The sequence below is a fragment of the Perca fluviatilis genome, chromosome 14, assembly GCF_010015445.1.
Source record: "Perca fluviatilis chromosome 14, GENO_Pfluv_1.0, whole genome shotgun sequence".
Classification (NCBI taxonomy): domain Eukaryota; kingdom Metazoa; phylum Chordata; class Actinopteri; order Perciformes; family Percidae; genus Perca; species Perca fluviatilis.
The window spans coordinates 14,472,817-14,496,755 of record NC_053125.1 but is presented as its reverse complement, the minus strand read 5'-3'; the positions used below and the strand labels follow the sequence as shown (position 1 = coordinate 14,496,755).

At 38.8% G+C, this 23,939-nt stretch overlaps 1 protein-coding gene across 1 annotated transcript in view; it reads right to left on the bottom strand.

Moving 5' to 3' along the window:
• LOC120573270 (phospholipid-transporting ATPase ABCA1-like) overlaps nucleotides 1-23,516 on the bottom strand; it is a 168,971-nt gene extending 145,455 nt beyond the window's left edge. The window contains exons 1-7 of the mRNA XM_039822907.1: nucleotides 23,384-23,516; nucleotides 13,686-13,815; nucleotides 9,335-9,428; nucleotides 8,915-9,056; nucleotides 7,466-7,593; nucleotides 4,519-4,646; nucleotides 3,361-3,558 (exon numbers count right to left, since the gene is read on the bottom strand). Of these exons, the coding sequence (XP_039678841.1) occupies nucleotides 3,361-3,558; nucleotides 4,519-4,646; nucleotides 7,466-7,593; nucleotides 8,915-9,056; nucleotides 9,335-9,428; nucleotides 13,686-13,751 (756 nt within the window). The 5' untranslated portion in view covers nucleotides 13,752-13,815; nucleotides 23,384-23,516. The remainder of the gene's footprint in view (nucleotides 1-3,360; nucleotides 3,559-4,518; nucleotides 4,647-7,465; nucleotides 7,594-8,914; nucleotides 9,057-9,334; nucleotides 9,429-13,685; nucleotides 13,816-23,383) is intronic.
• Nucleotides 23,517-23,939: the final 423 nt, after the last annotated feature.

Genomic DNA, 23,939 nt, shown 5'->3' with positions numbered 1-23,939 from the left:
CTCGACCTGTAAATTGTATCCTAAAATCATCCTCCCTGGCACTGGTTAATAAAAGTTGCATTAAAATGACAAGTGTTACTGTGTGTTACAGTAACATTCTGAAGGTACACAGTATGAATCCAATTACAAGAACAAAATTGCATGCCCTTTTAACCATTGTCATTTTCATGCATCAAGTGTCAAGTAAAAGCTGTACTAGGAGTGTCTGTATTATCTTTCAGCAAATACAATTACAAAGCTTAGAGACATATGCAAGACATAGGTCGAGAAAGACTAAGAGTGGGCAGATCAGAAGGCTGAGAGATGTATAAAGAAGGGTAATCCTGCATTAGTATTCACAATTAGAAGCCCATTCAAGCACATTTGGGACAACAGCCTGGCTATTGATTGAGTCGTGCATACATTCATTTAGGATCACTTTACTCTCAGACACTAAGGAGGAGACTTAGTCAAAAAGCACAGAAGTCTCATACAATTTTGAGCAAAACAGCTGAAAATCACCAATCAATGGAAGGAGAGATTTCAGCAATGTCACATTAAGGAGGGAGATAACGTGAACCATGGCACAAAAACGATTTCTCAAGCTCATTTGTTAAACTCAATTTTTACTGCACTTTGTTCCACTTGAAGACTTCAATGGTAACCAGGTACGCTGATTAGAAATATAATGCTACAAGAATGATATAACCATACATATTTTTGAATGGTACAAAAAGTTAAGATTTGCTGAGTTAATTAACTTTCAAAGGGCATTATGCTATCAAAGATAGACTAAATAAAGACAAACTTTGACATTTAAAAGACCACTCTTCCCTATTCCTTGTGTTCTGAAACTATTTCCAGAAACCCAAACAAACTTGTGGAGCCACTGTCTAAATCACCCCTACTGCTAAGTAATAAACCCTGACTTCTTCCCTTGTCCTTTTCTTTATGTTGTTGTTGCTATCACAATCATTCAGCAATGTCAAGCTTTAATTGTGAAGGCTTGATGTTCTTTTCCATCTATTTGCTTGCGGCACTGAAGAGCCTTTCCACTATATCTTGTCTAGGCTTTCTCTTCTTCCTGTGTCTCAAAATGCCTGTGGGCTTAAAATGTTCAAATGCTCTCTCCTACGAACTTCCTGCCTTATTACTTATTTATTGGATTTGCTGTCCCATATATTTTCTCTCAAAGATAAAATCAAAAGGAAAGTGCAGGCTTCTAGCATCCCAAAGGGAAGTCAGAGATTTAAAATAATTCAACAAAACATTGGTTCTAATAAATAATTCCCACCTGACTGCATGTATTCTAGTCAAATCACCAGAAGACAGAGAGGTGCATATGACAATGGTAATGTTAAAAGCTTAGACACGGGACATGAACTGTTTTCTCACTCAAAATGGAAGAAATTCAAATACATCAAAGTGCTCATATTATGCTTTTTGGCTTTTCCCCTTTCCTTTATTGTGTTATATATCTTTTTTGTGCACGTTATAGGTTTACAAAGTGAAAAAGCCCAAAGTCCACCCCAAAGGGACTTACCATCTCCAACAGAAAACACTGTTCACAAACTGCTCCAAACAGCTCTATTGTAGTCCAGCCTTTACTTCTGTGACGAACGTGCGTCACTTTGTAACACACGTTATAATGCTCGCCTAGCTGCTAACATAACATGGCACGCCCTCAGACTAGCTAGCAGTACTTACTGCGCATGTGTGATTCCGAACAAAGATGGAACAGAAGTGAGATGTCTCACTCTGTAGCTAAAACAGAGAGCTCAACACACAGGGTGAAAAGAGGAGCTACAGCAATGTGCAGGACAACAAATATATGGTGTTTTCTGAAAATTAAACTACATATACCTATTCTGGTACAACCTCTAAATACAATTATGAACCTGAAAATGAGCATAATATGAGCACTTTAAGATAATGGTGCAGTAACAGCATGCTGCCGATAGGTTTTGCCATAAAGTGGATGCATTAGCAAGTTTTAACTTGAAAAGCTATTTCTTCATCTCTCTAAGTCACAGAGCCAGAAAGCATAAAGTTTAACTTTTAAATTGGTTACTCAATTGTCTGGGACCGAAATTCATTGTCTTTGAATTCAATTTACTGCAAGCCATGCGAGAATTATAGATAGAACAGACAATGTTCCCCAACTACTTTTAAACTGTATTAAGCTGTGGAGTTTCATCTAACAGTACGTGATTGATAGAATATCCATGCAGAAAATTAACTTGAGCAGCCATGTTTGCTTTTTCTTATTTATCTCTCAATTTAGGTTGAATCTATCATAACTCCCGTAACTATGAAATGCCACAAGAAGGCTCAACAATTTTGGCATTAAAAAAAACAACACATTTCTATCAACAACCTCAACTACACTCAGTAGTTTAGAAATCACATTGTCTCTGCAAATAGTGTAATAATGATGTTAAGGTATACAAGGTTTTGCAAAACAAAATACATTTTTCTATCACTGTTAGATTTGAACAATGTGTGGTAAATGTTTTTAATGCAAATGATTTGATTGTTTTTTAAGCCAAGTTAAATCCAAACTGAAATTAAAAACCATTTTTGCACCAAAAAAATCATCATCAATCACTAGGTAAAGTACAGAGTGCTAAAGTTACAGGAGTACTTGTTGATGTGAGTTTTAACAGTCTGGTCATTTACCATCACCACATGTGGACCCATGAATGAGAGACCGTCAACGCTAGCGAGACCAACTCTTTTGTATAGTGTGGAACAAGCACAGCACTGAGCTGTTCAGGTAGGAGATCTAACACTGACGAGTCAGTGCAAATATTAGAAAGCTAGGCTTCCACTTACTCATAGTGGAGGCTCATTAGCCTAGCTTGCTGGGTTCCACTTTCCTAGTGGAATAGAATTGTAACTGTACAATGGGTCATAGCAAATGGTTTAAAATCGTTAAAACAGTTTAAATCGGTACATAACTACAGCTATGTTAAATAATTCAATGTTCGGAGGCTATACAGGGCTAGGACATGCTCCAGTTCAACTGACATGCTCTACTCCAAATGTAAGTCATGGGAAATGTGGAGGCTGAGACATCACAAGAGTTTCAAATTTACATTTTAATACCACCTTCATTAGCCCAGACAGTGTAATTTGTAAGGATGCTAGATGTGGGTGACCTTGCCTAGCAGGAATGAGACATTATGGCCTGTGTTATTACAGTACAGTGTCCCCGTCAGGCCAATTAATATAAACACAGCTTCCAAATGCATTCACTCTCCAACTTTTGTAAAAATGGGAAAATTGGGTCCAAGGTACTATACAGGTCTCACCATTCTCAAATCAGACGATTTGTGAGATTTGTTTTGTGGTGCGGGGGCGACAGCAAGAAAAGCTTACCTTAGAAAGCACTTTACTCGCATCCAGGTTTTGCAGAAGTACTTGTTGGCCGTTAATCAGCTGCTGTGGAGTGCGGGAGCAGCTGACATTTTGAAAAGCCACCTTTTCAGCTCTGCTGTTAAATTGGATATATTCATCCAGATTTGTCCCCTCACACAAGATGCTCTTCAGGTTGTCCGGACTCGAGATGCCCATCATCTGAAAAATAAATACAGACTTTGGTAGAAGTTGACAAAGAAAAGAACTTTGCATCGGACCATATTTTATTTATACATGTGTTGTGTCCTTTGGGTTGTTGTGCAGGCATATAGTATGCTATATCCCGTTTCAAAATAAAGTGTGACTTAGCGTTTTCATTTTATTTAAGGTCTATTTTTCTTCGATCACCCTCAAATAAACACTGACATTCTGTGTGTGTGTGCACACTCACAAAAAAAAAAATCAGATGCAAAAAAATTGTTGCATCTGATAATAAAAAACTTTAAACTTAAAATAACAGTAGAAATGTGACAGACACATTAACATCAACACCCACACATACCAGATCCATACACACAGAAAGTGTTTTATTATACCAGACATTACACAGTGACACTAAGAAGCAAGACAGGATAGATGGCCACAAGACAGAGAATGGCTCATGAACTGCACTTTCTTGAGAATGCCTCATACACAGTAGGGATATTTTAATCCGTGCACATTGTATTTAAGCACCTTTGCCAATGTCAGTGAAAGATAATTAACTTATTGCAGCTCATCTACTATTACTTGGTACATAACATACAGTACCATGGTATCAATTGGGAAGCATTTAGAGACTAAGACATCCTTATTGCTGTTGCAAGTTCATTTCACTCCAAATTACCTACTTTAGACAGCTTCAAACTACTTTTTTTTTTTAAATCAAGCAAATGCTAGAGTTTGATGTGATTATGACTGTAAAGAGAAGGGATCCCAGAGGCAGTTTACAGCCAGGACATTTGTACATTTCAAATACTCAAGCACAACGCTCTTGGCACATTCGGTCTTTTGAACATTTTGATAAAATTTCAATTCTTTTATTTACAGAAAGAGGTGGAAAACCATGTTTCGAAGCAGCTGGGATTCTTACTGGAGACTGTTTTCAACATGCAAGCAGAGTAGCAAAAGGATACTCACTGGATTGAGTTTAATCCCAGCATTCATGAGACTTTGGACCACCGATGGTGGAACCGACAAATTCCCTTTCAGGTAAGTGGAGAAAGTTTCATTGTCTCTGAGAATACTCCTTAGGATCACTGGTTGAGCTTAAACATAAAGATTGAGAATCATTACTTTTGCAGAACAGCAGTTTATACACAGCAGGGACACACAATCTGAAATACCGTGTGCAGTAGTGTAGTTGATGTTTACATGTGTGATGCTGACAACTGTTCAGATATGGGAAACTTAAAGTGAAATATATGTGCTTGTTTTTAAGCAGAGTCTTATTTTCATAGTTTTAGCCATAAATCTTCCTTACTTGCCATCTGCACTGCAGATATTTTACAGCATTTCTGTCTCAGCCTCCCTTCGTTGTCTATCTGAAATCCTGCATTTGATTTCCACTAGGGCTAAATGATTCCTCGAGTAACTCGAATAATTCGATTACTAAAAAATAATTTTGCCTCAAAGCTTCATTTAATCAATGTTACCAACGTTGTATCGCTCACGGTGTTTCCGCACAGATGATTATTACTGTTGCACACGTTGCTGGCGACACATGCCATGAAGACTGACAGTGCAGATTACAAAATGAAGAAAGAGCGTAAATAGTGAGGGGCTAAGAGAAGAGACAGGCTGGAGAACACGACAGAAAGTGTCCAAAGTTTGGAATCAGTTCAAACGTAATTAAAACGAAAACTCTGTACAGTGTGTAGTGTCTACTGCTAAATCAAACTAGCTTACCACAATAAGAAAACACTGAGTCTAACTTAATCATCCATTCCACGAAACAGACCCGACAAAAGTAAATGACAGAGTTGTATGGACGATGAAACTACACCAAAAAAAAAAAAAAAAAAATACAACTTCACAGAATAAACTGATTAAACACTTGATTTTGTTCCTGAGAGATGATATTGTAAGCAATGTATGCAATAAAAATCTTGCTTTTTCCCAAAAATTAAAACAAACTATTGTATAGTATTGCTCTTCAATAAAACAAAAGTATTTCTCATCCGACTCAAGTAATTAATGGAATAATCAGTAGAATTATTACTAATCAATTACTAAAATAATTGATAGCTGCAGCCCTAATTTCCACACTACCTTTGACAAATATGGGTGCATGAAGAGACATGTGTGACTTGTGTCATTTGCCCTAATTGACAACTATGCCAACCATGGAGGGGAGCCTGTTGTGTAACTAATAGGACAGCAGCCTTTCCATTCGTCTAACCAAAGCACTAGAGGATTCTGTTGTTGAAATGAAAAGGTTAAAGCTACAGTCCATGACTTTAAAATCACTGCAGTGCAGCTGCTGAGAATAATATTATCCTAACTGATAAAAAACAATTGGCAAACTCGTGAAAATAAAACCTACAGTGAAACTAAATAATTTACTTTTAATGTGTGCATGTTACTGTAAAAACAATCAAGAATTCCAAATTCTTCAAAGCATTCTGATTTGGTTTTGTTTTACATGTTGCTTGGAGTGGCTTTACAGTCTGATGAATTTGACTTTAAATTATGCTTTCTAGATGACAGTTGCAATTAAATCCTTCATTGGCGTAAGTATACGTTGAACACTTGAGTTGAATGAGTGTGGGAGAGGAGCGATTTGTTGCTAAACATGTACCAGACTGTTAATCAGCCATTTCCCCCTGATTAGCTCCCCACAGATAGCCAGGATTTAAGACAGACAGCTTCACAACCAATCGACTGTTCACTCGTACCCCCTCACAATGCCGAATAGCAGGCATCCTACTGAAGTATATACACACACCCATGCACATACGGTATCTATTCAACATGCGTTTTCTTCTCTCTGGGACTCCAGCATGTGCTGTTGAGATGATAAAGGGGTTACATAATTTAATTAGATTAGCCCTTTTGCAAGTGTAATACATGCAAGTCAGTCAATTATCAAGATGAGGGGAGGAAGTGAGTTATACTGGGTTATTCAAGGTTCAATTAAGATAAATGTTGGGTAAAAATAACATCATTCTGTATTGTCCGGAATTAATTATGCTGTTTGCAGCACACTCTATACAACACTTCCTGATTCCTACTAAACACATTATTATGCCCCGCATGACTGCAGGAGCATCAGGGGGATGGAAAGGGTTCGATTATGGGGAAAAAGAACATGCTCTGGGCTCTTCCTGAACACGGTTGCATTTCTGATTGAAGTGACCACCCGAGTCTTTTAATCAACCTTTGGTAAAAACAAAAAAAGGACAACACAATCACCTTTGCCATCATAGTCTTTTGATAGTACTCCATTCCCCCTTCTTGTTAATGACCTTTTGTGCGCTCGCCTCCGACAGTGAATCCCATTAATTATGCCCAGGCTTAGATCTTTGATGGATTTAATCTTGTATATTACAAGCCAGCGACCCCAAAATGCAAATGGCCAACGAGCCGTTTGTTGAACAGCAGTACACCCCCCCCCTCCCCCTTTGTCTCTTTGCAAATTAGGTGCCGTATGAAAATCTGAATATCATCAGGCTAAATGAGCCTAATGCAAAGCAGCAACTTATCAAGACAAACGATCTGTCAGTCTGCACAGCAAATTGCATCATAAATAATCACGCGCCATTGTTTTTAAGGGATAAAGGGGAATAACAAATCCTCCAACTTGTCATCCACATGAAGGGGATACTTTCCTTGATGGAGAGTACTTAACAAAGACATAGGAGAGTGATTGTTGCTGTGAATCTTCTCTACTTATTACTTTTTAAACAATTACTCATTAGCAATAAAACGTGTATATCAAGAAAAAACTATCTGCACTTTGACTCTGTTGCTTTTCACCAATTTTGAAGATTGTGTTTGATAATAACCTTAAAACAAGGTCCTTTGAATGCATAGTGCTATTGTTTTAAGGTCAGTGCATCAATAATTTCCATTCAAATTCTCTTACCATTACCAAGGTTAGACTGTGAGAGGACTGAATCCCACTGTTCGAGGTCATCTGCCAGCAACTGTGCCTTGCTGAGAATAGATCTGTTGACCAGGAGGGTTTGCAGCTCTATCAACATCCCAGCAATTCTGGTTTACCAGAAAGATAAGAAAGATCATTAACTGTTGTCTTAGATATAATCTGAAATTATAACCAAAAAGATTCTGTTTTATCCTGATGTATAATGTCTTAGACAGAGGTGGGACCAAGAAACTGCTTTGCAAGTCACAAGTAAGTCTCAAATCATTGCACTGAAGTCCAAAATCAAGTCCCAAGTCAAGACAAACAAGTCCCAACTCATGTCCAAAGTCCTAAACTTTGTTTTTCGAGTCCTAAACAAGTCATAATGCAATATTCACCAAAACAGAGTAATAAATTACATTTACACAAATCACGACTGCCTTTTCAAATGTGTGTGTGTATATATATATATATATATATATATATATATATATAGTTTTATCAAGTGCTACTGAACTTAATAACACTGACACTACACTTTCACAGTGTTTTAGGTCTAAATGAAATAAAAAGACAAAAAGAAATAAACTCACTTAATGGATAAATAATCTGTGTGTGCATGTGTGTGAGAGAGAGAACGTCACAGTTTGCATAAAACAAAAACATACACATTAACAGCTTTCCCACAAGGTTGTGTTTTTTCTGTTACTCAGGGTCACCCCACATTTTCGCTGCTTTAACGTTAGCAGATTGCAGCGCGTAGCCTTTTACTTTTTTAGCCGATTTGTCATCTTGTTTCAGGTAAACATAAAAATACTAGTTAGGGAGGGAACCCACACTTGGCCGACACGGCGCCTCTGTTAATGAAATGATTTAGCCTCGACTGTACGTTATCGTTCTTTGTGCAGCTTCAAATGTCCAACAATGTTGGAAGTTGTTACATCTCCATAAGTAATTTTCAACCCACATGTTTTGCATATTGCAATCTGTTTTTTTTGTTGACCACCACATAGTCTTTATACGCAAAAATATCTTTAGTGTCATCATTTCCAACTTGCACTCAGAGACATAACTTCACTTGTTCATGCTCTCCGGTCCACGGTTTTTCAGATTAGTTAAAGTGGATCTGGGAAATGATGCATTCATGAAGTATACTGTAGACTTGCTGGGGAATTACTAGCATTAGTTGACTCCGAAAATGAGCGGAAATGAATTTATCTGTAAAAAAACATGTTTTAAATAACATACTTTTTAATCTTTGAGTTTGGGGAAAGGTATCACGTCTTTTTAAGCCAAAAGGCTCAAGTCCAAGTGAAGTCACGAGTCATTGGTGTTAAAGTCATCAAATTTGTGTCTCGAGTCTGACTCGAGTCCAATCATGTGACTCGAGTCCACACCACACCTTGGTCTTAGAAGACAGAGAAGAGAAGGGCACATCCCAGTACGTACATGGAGTTGTTGAAGTTGTTGACTTGGCCTGGTGTCTCCCCCGGTGTTGAATAGTTTAAACAGGGATTGTTGACGTTACAGATCATACCTTGAAGCCAGGGCAGCACGCCAGCCGATGGCATGGCTTTGTTTGGGTAGTGGCCTACAGGAATACAGGTGAATACGTACAGTATCCATGAACTCAGCTGCATTGCTAACAAATCGTTGTTTGGATAAACTGTATAGATGCAGTAAGTAACATGGGTAAGTATTTTTTTTGTTCTTTCTAGATCATCAAATTTTCCTCAAGATTTTGAAATATACATAAGCTTTGATTTCTTAGTTAATTTTTGAAACCCCCGTTTAAACCTGAGGAGTTGTTCTGCAGTTTTAAATGACTTGCGAAATAGAGTTCAACATTACAGCTGGGCTTGTACTTACATTCTCCTTTATAAAGTGGCTGAGTGGTGGACCGCACCCACACCAGTATGAAGAAGAGAAACAGAGGCCATATCACTTCAACGACCAGCCGCACCTGCACAAAAGGATAAAGTGGTCTTATTTTCATAATTTGTTTATGAAATACATCTTCGGAACATATTATGGCTCACATCATTTGCATTGTTTTCTCATAAGTTAAAAATGTGACTTATGATCACTCGTAAAAGCAAATCTCAAAGCAAAGGTGCCTGGACTATTAATTATACTGTTTATGAGCGACTAAAATGACCTCATGAGGCTGTGTATTGATGTGATTGAGCTTACAATGTGGCTGCACATTCCATAGTCCATTTGTTTTGCGGTTAGTCTTGCTTTTACTCTAAGCACTTCCTGGATTGATAAAGAAACCTCTGCTTGTGATTCCTCCTCGCCGAAGCCATCACCCGCTCCCTATCATCTCCACGACACATTTAATCCTCTTCTGGATGAAGAGTACAAACCACTTCCTTGCTTTAATTCAACCACACTTTTAAAGTTTCTTTGTACATAAGTTAATGTAACGCGCACCTCTGAAAGCTGGTGGCCAAGTTACGGTGGATTGTATTTCGTAATTCAGCAGGAAGTAATATCCAACAGCAGATGACTTCCAATTAGATATTACAATGCTGCAGGTCATCCTTTTTTTGACTCTTCAACCCCACACCTTCTGCCATCTTCTAGGCTTTTACGTGTCCCTAGACACACCATTGCTCAACAACCCCCACCCACCCAGCCGTGCACTCACCCACTGAGCCCTCTCTTCTCACCTCAGCTGACCTGGTCTGCCTGCACGCTCAGTCCTCTCAACATCTCTGCTGGAGTGACCTGCTTAGAGTAATCAGCTGAAAAGCTCCACTCAACCAAGCCCCTGCTCCTGCTATTGGTAACCTGTTCTGACATTGTATCTGATGACGCACATTAGCACAAATAATAACAGAAGACATCTATATTGAGGTTGGTGTCTTCATAATTAAACTGCAGGGCAGGCAGAGGTGAGGAAAATACAATAATAAATATTGCCTGTAATGCCCAGCGCCATGGTAACCTTATACAGTATATTAAAATAAGGTTTCTGCAGTAGAATAGGTATGAGTCGGGGGGGGGGGCCTGAACACATTTTATTTTGTTCAGTTAGGTATATAGGCATATGGTGAATCTGTTTATATTTTTGTCAATGAATTACAGATGAGAAAACTGCAGAATATCACATATTCACAAGATAGAATTTTTAAATTCAGTCTTTTAATTCCCACCAGTCTGCGTGTCAGAGAGGATGTAGTTCTGCTGAGAGGGTGAATTATCATAATGTATTCCAAAGAAAAGGCATGGAGAGGGAACACAGAGATCATGGGGACTTTCTCAATGTCTGGCTCCCCAGGCATTTGCCATCGGACACCAGCGTCTTTGTGAAAAGATAATCTCGTCCTATGAAATTATGTGAAATACTGGACCATAAAATCAGTTTCATGCCTGTTATAAAATCTTAAAATGCTTGGTGAGGCATTCATATAATTGGTCATTAACCTCCACAAGCCCTCCAGAAGCACCATTGTCCTTGCTAACTCCCACTGGTTTTGTCTAATACCAATATTTCACGTTGACATTGGCCAAATATCCTGCATTCCACGCACAAAATCACCACTGTCGCCTTACATGTTATAGGAGAAAAGTAGGCGCATATTTCTCCCTGGTACAAAAGGATACCACCCTGTTCTTTCTGCTCATTGATAAAATTAACAAGGGGAATGTTTCCCAGATACAAAGTTATAAAATTGCAAATGACTTTGCCTTGAGTTATTCTAAGAAAGTATGAACTTTGATGAAAGCAGATTTTTTTTTGTGAAGATTTCTTTTGTTCTACTCTGGCAACAGGCACACCGCTGTGCTCGAACCCCTGACAAAACAAGTGGGTGGATGTGACTCCTATCATCAGTGCAAGGGTATAAATCAAAGAACACACTGCAGCTCTTTGTAACAGCTATATGTGCTTCAAAATTACTCATAATGCTAACTAGATTCCATGGCAACTTGTTCTCTGACCCTTGAAATGCAGTTGCGACACATTGTAACAGTTATCTTCCTGCAGCATGTGACCTCTTGGGCAGTGTGGGAGACATCAGAGGCAATAAAATCCACCATATATCACTGGCTGATCATGTGTAGGCTAGTGTCTGTTACAAGAATGAGGAAGTAACGACTTGGGTTAAGGGAACGAGCCAGGGCAAAGGGAATGCCTCAACAGCAAGGTTATATATATATATATATATATATATATATATATATATATGAGCTTTGCACAGGCTTGCATTCATATAAAGGCAATAGCCAATATTTATGTTCAAAAATCTAGATTTAAATTGACATAGTTTGGAGAATTACCTGTGAATCTTTTATATTCAGCAAGCATTTGTATTTCGTTAGACCTATCTCCATGTTTAGTGTACACAAATCAAAAGAGTTTCACATAATCTAGAGATGAGACCATAGTAGAAACCATAAAAGGCTATCTTAAGAAAATATAAATGCGCTTGCTTATAGTGCTGGGACGGTTACCGCATTACCGCGGTCACGTGACGCCTACTGCGGGTCTGAGCTTGTCACCGTCATCACCGCAAAGAAACATTGGCCTGCACGTGTGCACGTTGCATCTAATGACATGGATTCATTGATTCTAATGACATGGATTGTGTCTGATGAAATTGTGTCTTACATTGGATTTAAGGCTTTCTGAACTTATCATCAAAAGATGGAGCAAATCCGACCTTTCACGAGTTGGGGAGCACAATATTGTTCCATGACACATAATAACATTCCATTCGTGTTGACTATTAGGCCTATATGCGAGAGCACCTGTGTAATGGACATTTCTCCGTTCTCAGCTGAGGTGGACACATTGACGTTACAGTTGCATTGTTAACCATTGCACATTAGCCTAGCAGCTAGCAGAGTTTCCTTCTGTTTATAGCTTTATCCCGATAAAACGGCATGGTTGAATTTCAGCCTACATGCACGTTTTGTAGCCTAAAACAGAGCGGCTTATATTGGTAGAGAGAGCAACAGGTTAGCAAACTGTTGAGTCGCCCTCTCTGCTCTCTGTCTGCTCAGCTGCTAGACGGGCTGCCCTCGGCATTGTCGGCAAACTATTTTATTTATATTTTACGTTATTGACAAAAGAGCTTTCTGAACTGTCTGTGGAATGGATCAACGGAGAGGAGAGAAACCATTGTGGCCCTAAATGACAACTCAGTAAAGACTCTCACCTTGAGCTGAAATGGAAACACTGTGCTGCAATCTTTTACACAGTCTATGGCTGCAACATATGTTGTAAGGTTTAAGCAGATGTTTTTTCGGGGGTAACGCCACTTTACCGGCAGTATTGACAACAGATAAAGCCACCGTGTCTTGAGCTACTCTCCGTTCCCGCTTGCTCTCCTTGCGCGACCACACGGGCGCTGACTTAAGGCACCCTGCCATTCTCGCTCTAAGTTACGCTACTCTCCTAAGGGGGTTGTGGTATACCGTGATACCGCAGGAATTTCTTGCTTTTCAACAGCGGTAAGAAAAAAATCCATACCGTCCCAGTCCTACTTGCTTACGCTGAAAATCACAGGTGCAAACACTGCAAATAGTTTAATAAAATATCTAGAAATCTTAATTGTTTGCCCTAAAGCAGTTGAACTGTGAACGATGAAACTAGGTAAAATTGGCAGAGATACTTTAAGCACACTGTAAAAAGTTAAAGTGTGTGTTGGTATGCAAGGAGTGACAGCTGTTGGAATCTCAGTTGCATAATTTGCAGTTGAAGAGCAAACATTAATAACCTTTAATTGCTGGTAACAGTTTTGTAAACTGCAATGACACTATACCTTTGGAACACATTGCTGAGGACAGGCTGTGACAGTGGGTTTGTAAGAAGAGCCTAAAAGAGTGTTTGCCCTTCAAACAAAGCATTTAACATTCGTCACTCCCTATCCCGTTCTATTAGGCCAAAAACTGGCTTTGTTAGAACACACAGGCAATGTGACATAATGTGCACAAGAGATAGATCTCCAAAAATTGAAGGTGACACTTTGAATTGGTCGTCATTAAGGTAAGATTGTTCTTGTTCTCTAGTGGGAGAGTTAAAGGCGGCTTACTTCTATAGGAGACAATTTTCACAGTAAATCCCTCCTATTACCTTCCCCTCTCCTGAATAACTTAGTTGCCCTTGATAACACAAGCCTGGGACCATATCCCCACTTTCCCTCCATTGCTGACCAATTTTAGCAAGTATGTGTTGATTTGTAAAGGGGGTTGGTGAGCAGAAGTGTACCTTTTGTCTCTTCCGGAGAGTGAAGTTCTTCCACAGGAGCAGAGTGAACTGTGTCAGGAGACCCATTACGGCTTATCCTGGCAATATCCTGCCAAAGCGTCGCTATGGCAACTGGCCCACTTAATAAACCCTGGAGGGAATAAAAGGCAGAGTTTGGTTTTAATACAGAGGAGCAATGCATCTTGGGGGAGTGCCACTAATCATTCACTTCCCCAGGCCTTGGGGCTTATGGTGCAGCACCTGTTCGAAGAATTATTATCACCTACACTCAGCAAATCTCAGGACGGGGCAATGTCTCACGTGGAGGTTGTGCAGTTTGCATCTACAGTATAAGAATCTTTATTAAAGACCATGTGGTTGTTATAGTAATGTACTGCCTATAAAACTATTAGGTCAAAACCCCCCCACCCAAAGAAAAAGTCTCCCCAAAGGGGGATGAGGCTATGTAAACTGTGTCTCATTAAACACCACTGTGCTACAAATTCTGTCAATTAGTCTTTTTTTGGTGACCAGAGCAAAATAAAAGACAAAAAACGTCATGGAAAACTGCCTCACTTTTCATGTGGACAAAAGATTGCTGTTAAATATTTCACTGCAGGTTTTACAAGCCACTGAACACTGATTACACAGATAATAAACAAATAGATCTGCCGTGGCATTTTTACGCTGCTACATCAAGTATGACCTTTATTTAAACCTCCACAACTGACAGTCTCTGCTTTGACTACAGTTCATTCAATGGACCGCCGGGAGGTCCCTTTTATTACTACAACAATGTTAGTTGCTTTTAAGTCCAATTATCCAATTAAGAGTTTTACCAATTTATAGTTTCCATTTAAAATGCGCTCCAGTAAAAATATCCTCTCTGTAAATAAAAGTTGTATCCATGGTTAGGACCATCCATACATGCATGTGATGTATTCTATGTTAAGTCCATGTATTTAACTCAACGCCAAATAATCTACTGTATATAACGTAATGTAAGTGCATTTTCAAAAAATGTGTTAGTAATTGATAAAATGTTACATTTTGTTAAATTAGTACAGATAGTTGGGGGTAGTTGCAGTTTGACATACATAACTTACACTGAATATAATACTCTATATGCAAATATAAATGTGTAATATGTAAAAAGATACACTTGTATCTATGTATGTATGTAATGTAAGGGAGGACTTGACTGATTTTTTAAGCATATGGAAACAATTATATATGGTATGGTAACGCCTAACAACATACACTAGTTCAGGATATATCAATTGTTACTAACTTGCAAGCAAATATGTAATTTGCTACATTATATCATTAACTTAAAATATGTTATTTAATGTATCTTGATATTGAAATATATATATATATATATATATTCTTTTTTTCCTTGCTTGTTGTGGAGTGAAAGTTACATTGTGAGAGCACGTGTATGAACACAAGTTTGATTATAAACAATTACAAATGCAAGGAGGGCTTTTAATTCTTAAAAACATTCAAAGAATAGTTATTGTTATTATTACCTAACTGTGTTTCATGTTGCAGAGCACTTCAGCCGATTCTCTGTGGAGACTTTTAAGATTAGAGGATGTGTACTAGGGGGGTCAGGTGGGGATGGGCTTTTTAGCCCAAGGGTAGTCCTGACAAATGTGCTACCTTTTAACGCTCCATTTCCTCTTTCTGTACAGGTTCCATCTTCCCTCTGTGTGTTTACATTATTTACTGCTACTTCATGGAGGTTTTATTTACTGTCATGGGAAAGTTGAGGCTACCTCACCTACAAATGGCAAAATAAGCGCTCTAATGGATGCTCAAGGCAATTCAATAATCTATTACAGAATGTTGAGATGTAACTGCTGAAACATAGACTTTGCTGAATACATCTTTTTTTATTGGCAATGCTAATTTACTGTTCATCAAATATGATGTCAAGATATCAAATTCCACGTTTTTGACATTTACCAGAAATTGCTGTAGGTTGAATGTACTGTGAATACACCACCTCCAACACAGTAGTTTTTCTTGTAGTGTACTATACACTAGTAAATGCATGAACACTCAACTCCATGAAATGCTTGTATAATTGAGTATGTGCTGCATTGCTTTGCACAGCTTTCAAGGCTTGTCTTTTGAAACATGTAATGCGCAAGAGACGGACTGCTTGGTACCACCTCCACTCTGAAATCACGTCAAGCATGAAGGGTAAACAACATCTCTAAGGATATACTCAACCCATACGTCAAAAATGTGTGTGCATGAGTTGTGTTGGTAAGGGGAAAAAAGAGGTGTGTGTGTGTGTGTGTGTGTGTGTGTGTGTGTGTGTGTGTGTGTGTGTGTGTGTGTGTGTGTGTGTGTGTGTGTGTGTGTGTGTGTGTGTGTGTGTGTGTGTGTGTGTGGGGCTTTTTCAATTCCACATCTAAAGAACAGATAACAAGTAACAAGAGAGGGTATGATTGGAATTTGAATTGCAGCCGCAGTATTACAACATAACACAATGAACACAATACTCCAGAGAATAAAAACCATACCTGTGAAGAGTGCTTTCCAGATCATCATTTTAATCTACAACTAGGAGCACAAAGAACAATTGAAGTAGGTTCATTTCGCCACTTTTTGGACTTGTTTTCCACAAGAGTGTGGCCATCAGGCGCTGGCATCAGCTTTTCACGATATCATTAGTTCCAAAGAAAGCCCCAAAATAGGAGCATGGAAGGGAGAAAGGGAGGGATTGTAGTGATACAAAAAAAGGAAAGCAAAGAATTGAGAGGATATAAGTGCTAATGCATGCCTGGCGTTTGGGGACCAGGGGCAGCAAAGTGCATTATTTCAGCCCCTAGGATGATCGAAAGAGCACACAGATATTTGTCATACAGCATGAGAGCAGAGGACGGCAGAGTGTGTCTGAGACATCAGTTACAAGGGGGCAGCTATAGCCTTCTGAAGTGTATAACTGTCCCTGTGCTCCTTCATTTAATCTGTCTTTTTTTCTCCATCTATTCTCTACCACACACTGCTGTACAACCACACAACACCAGGAAGTCATACTGTACTCTGTGAGAAAGTAGGGTCAAGGAGATACTTATGGTATTTGTTTTAATTAGAGATGGTCCGATACCACTTTTTTGCTTCCCGATACCGATTCCGATACCTGAACTTGCGTATCGGCCGATACCGAGTACCGATCCGATACCAGTGAGTCATATATTTCATTATGTTTTAACATCTGTATACTACTATCTCTGTATGGATGTGATATGATTTCTTTCTTTGTTGTCGGTCTGGCTCAGGTTAAACTCTTTGTGAAACATGAACAAACGCAAACAAGGAATGCCCCAGAACTTTCTTTTATAGTTATAATGAAAAAGAACATAAATAAACTACTTTAACGTAGATTTTCTTTAGGGCTTCATTACGTGGTATCGGATCGGTGCATAAACTCCAGTACTTCCCGATACCGATACCAGCGTTTTAGGCAGTATCGGAGCCGATACCGATACTGGTATCGGTATCGGAACATCTCTAGTTTTAATTACAGGTAAAACGTTATGATGAAGTTATTGTTTTACAAGTGAGCACTTGTTTTTTTTTGGCAACTTAATCATCACCATGAGCTGATCATGCAGCTTTAGTTCATTGTTCAACAATAATCAGAACTAATTACATTTTCAAAAAAGAATAATTAGCCTTAACTGAGGTATTGTGAATTATATAATAGCGTGCAAACGAGCCTTAAAACTGATACCTTTAGTTGGTTTAAATTAGAAAATCGCAAAAAAATTTATAACTTTCAAGAAAATTTGGTGTGCAGAGGAAACAAAGAGAAAAACAATGTCTACAACATTGTTTCAATGATAAAAATTGATTTTCTGTAGCTATCGTATGAAACACAGCAGCTCACTATAGCCCACTGTCAGTTCACTTTTAATAGCAACAGAAATTATATAAATATAGAACACAAAGATATAATGAAAATATTTTTGATTGATATAGGAAGGCTACATGAATAAATTCAAGGCGGTTACAATCAATTCTAACCCAGTTTCATGGCTAAATCAAATATCTAAACATCTATAGAAATGTTTAAATCCACTTCTCTCTCTCCATCGATTCTTAAAAGAATGTGGCTGGGGCGACCTCTACCTCACCTAGTAGAGTGTGCGCCCCCTGTAGGCTGAGGCCTTGGCAGCGGCCACGGGATTCGACCTGTGGCCCTTTGCTGCGTGTCGTCCCTCCTCTCTCTCCCCTTTCCTGTCTTCAAGCTATCCTGTCGATTAAAGGCCATAAAAGCCTTTAAATTATCTTTTTAAAAAAATGTATACAAGAAAAATGTGGCTAAGTGCACAGCTTCCGTTTATTGCATTGAGAGTATGAGAATCACAGACCCATTGGCCCTGGATACCCAAGCTGCACATTTCTCCAGTACTGACGTCTCTAGTTCAAGAATGGTGATGTAACTCTACCTGCAATGTTAACTAGTGGGACATCTCATAATGTGAATGCGAGTCTTCAACAAAAACATTGTGCTGAATATTGTAAAGGAATGTTTTTTTATATGGTAATAAACTATATTCTAAAGTGTGATTAAACCTCTGGTTTCTTCCGTCTTTAGTCAGGATGCACTTCGAACGGGCAGTATCAACAACAAAATTTATATTGTGATAAATATCGATCGAAATGGAAAAATATATCGTGATCACATTTTTGCCATATCGCCCAGTCCTAATCTGCACTATCAACAGCCAGTAGTAGCTGCACTAATCTCCTTTGCAGCTCTATATGACTTTACGTGACTGCGACTAAAACTTACTTATATTGTCTATCAGCACGTTGTTCTCTCTGGGGCATCTCTCTTCCCTGGCCCTGTGCCAGCTCTGCCAAGCTGACAGGGAAGAGTTTACTGACCCACAGATGGATCTTGGTCACCTTTTAGACCCTGACAATGAATTCTTAGCAATAAACTGTGAAGTCCTTCTGGAATACAGTACTTTGTTTTGGAGGAAGTTCATCTCATATCTCAGCCTTATTCCCACTATCCACAGGCTTACACAGCAGCAATGCAAGCATTTAAAATGGCCAGTCTGCTTACACAATGTTAAATATGATGAATTATCTAATGAGCTGACATCAGACGTAAATAAAAATCCCCTCCAGACCTTTGCTCTTATGCTGAACTTCCTCATGGGAGAGCATATTGAGATCTTACAATAATTAGAGATTGTGGTGTAGTATTTCTCAATTGTGCCCAACTTAAATATTTATTATTTTAAAATGTTTTTTTATTGCACATTTTAAACTCATCAGTGTCCACATCAACAAATAAACAAACGCACATTAAAAGCAGTTTAGTGTTGTGCATTGTGAAAACAAATATTACACACCTATTTATTTACTTACGTACACTGACACATAGACCTAAGTATTGACAACAACTCTGTGGGTGCATCCACATGATGCAAGCCTTCAGTGATCATGCACCACCCCCACCCCTTCTCCGCACAGTTGCTAGTAGCCAAGGACGATACGGAGGATTAAAAAACATGATGGATTCTTCAGAAGAGGTAATTATCTTGTAATTGTTATGTCCTCTTTGTCTCCAAAGCTGAACGCTGTGGTTGTCCTTTCTCAGCGGTGACGTATAACGCATCACTCAAGCTTCTGCGCGTGAAAGTCACCAGACGGCACCATTTTGTAAACATAGCCATACTGAGAAATACAGAGAGAGTTTTGTGGAGCAGATAGGCTTAACTACCTTTGTATCAACTCATTTGGCAATGACTTGAATGTAGGGCTGTCCCAAACGATTATTTTTTAAACAATTAATCAGTCCCTCCAGAAAAACGCGATTATGCGATTGCATAATTCAATGCATAATCAGCCAAAGTCCGCATTTTCATGCGGGGGCCACATTTTTTCAAATATACCGCACTTTCGCCGCATAAATTGCCGATTTACGTGCAAAATATGCGGTGCTTGCATGATTTCATAATCCCTGCATTTTCGTTGCAAAAAAGTCACATATATCTTAGCAGAAAATTGAAAAAAATGTTGCGTACTTACTTCACACAAGAGCAGCCATTTTCCCCTGTTGCCATGGGAACGTTATGAAGTGACGTAATTAGGCGACGTGAACATCATCAGGTGTTGGAGGTTGAATTTGACATGTACTTTGAGTCTCTTAAGTTGGTATCCAATAAGAAAGCTATCTTAATATCTGATGTCTACTCAAATCTCTTTGTTTAAGTGCTCCTACTGTCTATATTATTAACGATTTTTAAAAGTCTGTCTCTTTTGTATCTTTTATTTCCCTCTGTTTAGACTATTACTTTTATTTTTACTTCAATATTATATTATTTGTATATATTTTTGTATCTTATTTGTTTACTTATTGCAATGACTGAATATCTGTAAATTATTTTTGGAAATTAAGTTTTTAAAAAGCAGGGTGTTGGGGGTATCACTTTTTCTTCTCTTTTTCATCAAACCGCAGTTTTTGCAAGTTCCCACAATTTTTGCAAGTTCCCTTATTTTTTGCAAGTTCCCGCAATTTCATCGCATAAAGTTGCATAAATATCCCGCATATTCCATCGCATTTTTTAAGAAAACGTGCCGCATAATCAAGGATTTTTGCCCGCAACAATCACAAAAAAAACTCTGCATTTTTCTGGAAGGACTGATTAATCTAGCGTTTATTTTTTCGATTAGTCGACTAATCTAACGATTCATTTTTCAATTAGCGATTATTTTCCAATTGCTCAATTATTAACAATTTACACAAAAGGTTCAAATCTCTATTTATTAAAATTGTTTAACACTGCACTGTTCAAGTGGGTCAAGTTCAGGCTCGGGCAGAGAATCTAAAAACTCTACTTGGGAGGGAAAGGGACAATAAGGTGAGCAGAACAATTTGTGTCGACACATTTACGTAATCGATTACGGAATCATCCCAGCCCTACTTGAATGTAATGGACGTTCACGAAATAGTTGCGCACTATAGCTTTAAGAGAACACTGTGGGGAATATGCTGCTGCACACTGGTGTTAGAATCCCTGACACTTGGTGCACTTGTGTTAGTTTTAAGGATAACAAATAAATTATTCAATGAAGGATCTTTATCCATGTTTTTTTCAGAGCATGAGTGAAAAGTGAGTATGCCGTTTTCCTTAAAAACTGTTTAATTGCTTCCTTATTAAATATATCACAGCCACTTTAATGAGTAGACTAATCAGGTTGGTTGATAACAGCTAGTTTGTGATTCACTTCCTAAACACTTTCTTTTAACAGCCCTTTAAAAATATGTATCGTTTTGTTTACCTTGAGTGAAAGACATACAGCAGGGAAAATAAGTATTGAACGCTTCAAGTAGAAAAGCCTTTGTTGGCAATGACAGCTTCAAGACGCCTCCTGTATGACGAAACTAGTCGCACACATTGCTCAGATTTTTGCCCATTCTTCCAAACAAACTGTCTTTAAATCTTGAAGGTTTCGGGGGCATATTCTATGAACTCTAATCTTCAGTTCTTTCCAGAGGTTTTCAATTGGATTTTAAGTCTGGTGATTGACTGGGCTATTCTATTTTTCTTTCTCTGAAACCAATCGAGTTTCCTTGGCCGTGTGTTTGGGATCATTGTCTTGCTGAAATGTCCACCCTCGTTTCATCTTCAGCATCCTGGTGGATGGCAGCAGATTCTTATCAAGAATGTCATGGCACATTTCTCCATTCATCCTTCCTTCAATTATATGAAGTCTGCCAGTGCCAGATGCTGAAAAACAGCCCCACACCACGATGCTCCCACCTCCAAACTTAACTGTTGATATGGTGTTTTTAGGGTGATGTGCAGTGCCATTTCTCCTCCAAACATGGTGTATGCCATGACAGCCAAAGAGTCTCATCTGACCAGATTATGTTCTCCCAGTATGTCATTGGCTTGTCCAGATGTTGTGCAGCAAACTTTAAGCGAGCTTCCACATGCCTTTTCTTGAGCAGTGGGGTCTTGCGTGGTGTGTGTGCATAGAGGCCATGGCGGTTGAGTGCATTACTAATTATTTTCTTTAAAACAACTGTACCTGCTTCTTCCAGGTCTTTCTGAAGATCTCCGCGAGTGGTCCTTGGTTCTTCGACAACTCTTCTAAGTATTCTATGGACTCATCTGTCAGAAATCTAGCGAGGAGCACCCGGTCGTGGCCAGTTAATGGTGAAATGATGTTCTTTCCACTTCCGGATAATGGCCCCAACAGTGCTCACTGGAACTTTCAGAAGTTTAGATATTCGTCTGTAACCAATGCCATCCGTATGCTTTTCTACAATAAGCTTGCAAAGGTCTTGGGACAGCTCTTTGCTTTTACCCATCATGAAATGCTTCTTGAGTGACACCTTGGTAATGGGAATCCTTTTTATAGGCCATCAATTAAGACTAATCCAGTTGATATTAATTTGCACTAATAGGGGGCAGGATTGCTTCCTAAATACTGACAGATTTCAGCTGGTTTATTGGCTTCCAATGTCTTATTACACCCCTTTTTTCTTCATGTGTTCAATATGTATTCCCATTATCATTCCACTTTAATACAGATAACTTTTGTCATGGACATACATGTTTTGATTTCATTCCAATAGCCCCATCGGAAAAATATTTACTGGGAAAAACGTTGACGCGTTCAATACTTATTTTCCCCGCTGTAAGTACATAATGAGTCAAGTATGTGTATGCCACATACTGTATTGAAGCACAAACCAAAAAAACATAACTGTGGTTAAATTCAGGTAGTGGCAACCAGTATCTAGAATTAGCATCGCTAAAATGTAGCTTGTTAAAGCAAAAACAAGTGTGTTTCGACTTCTGTCACTAATTCAACCTTTTTGCACCAAATCCCTTTAATCACAGAGACTTTAAGCTGTGATATTGGAGTCTGTCAAAATGATATTGCTGATATTAAGTCAGTCAGTACAGGTAATTAGTTTTAAGAGAAGTAATATACCTAAGCTCTGGCAACTGTGTTTCATGTGGCAACCTGTCAATCACTTTTAGCAGCTAATTACTCATTCATTAGAAACAAATGAAAATGAGAAATAAAAAAATTATAGGATACATGTTAGCACTTAATGAATCATTAAGACATGTCATTCAAGAAGAAATCATCTTGCACACACAGTATACGGTACAAAGGTGGCTCTACCTCTTTACAACTTTTTATATCAGTCAAGGCTCAGTGTAAATCATTAGCATTGGCGTAATGTTGCTCAGCATGGGCTAAAGTCCACCATCCTTCCCCTTGTGACTCAGCAAACTGACGCAGCTGGTAGAATATGAGCATGTACAAAATTCATGATATGTAGTCAACTATTACAAAACAATAACAATTGGGAACTCTGTGTTCTCCTTATTATCGTGAAAGGTATCCACTGGAATCATTTAATTCCGTCTTACCTTCTTTATTTCTATTTCAAAAGCAGACGGCCTGGAGGCCAGTTTAACTTCAAATAAGATAAGCAGTTCTCACGGCACTATATTTGATCCACTACTGACAAGACAGACGGAGGAAAACAGAGACAAGTGTATAGAGACCCGGGCCTGAGCCTTAGCTAGCCTCAGGAGTAGAGAGCAAGCTCCGATAACAACAACAACAACAACAGAAGCGAGGCAGCATCACAGGAGGTTTCAACACAAAACATGTGTCCTGTTAGAGAAAACAAACTGTCAAAAACAACCTACCTCCAAGCAGTTTGGATCTCACCCATCAGCACATCTTAGGGACTAAAAATGGATTTGACCAGTTTTAACTGCTGGCTCTTATGAGTCACGCAAAAAGCCACACTTTTATCATCTCTTTTCCTCTCTCTCTCTCTCGCTCTCTCTCCCCCTCACACACATCCACACCCTGTCTACCTCTCATGTTGCTACCCTCTTTTACCCTAGAGTCATAAAGTATGCAAATGACCTCTGCTGAGTTGTCGCCACAGTAATACCACAGCCAAGAAGCACACAGGTGGTGTGCATTGCACGGCATGTTCCCTTAAGCTTAGCCCTGTAGCAGAGCACATATGTCTGCTTCTGGTAGTCTTGTCTGAGTCACCTGATGAGACGAGGAGGGTGAACAGGAGCATTGCTCTACATTTCGCAGGCCTTGTTTTTGCATTCATGGGCCGTGTAAGTTTGTCTCCCAGGGTCTCTTACATTAAACTTCGAAATTGAGTCACCTGTTGACTTAGTACAAATTATTCATGAGCTAATTAGTCCTTTTTCTTTTATATAAGCGAAGCGTCAGTTG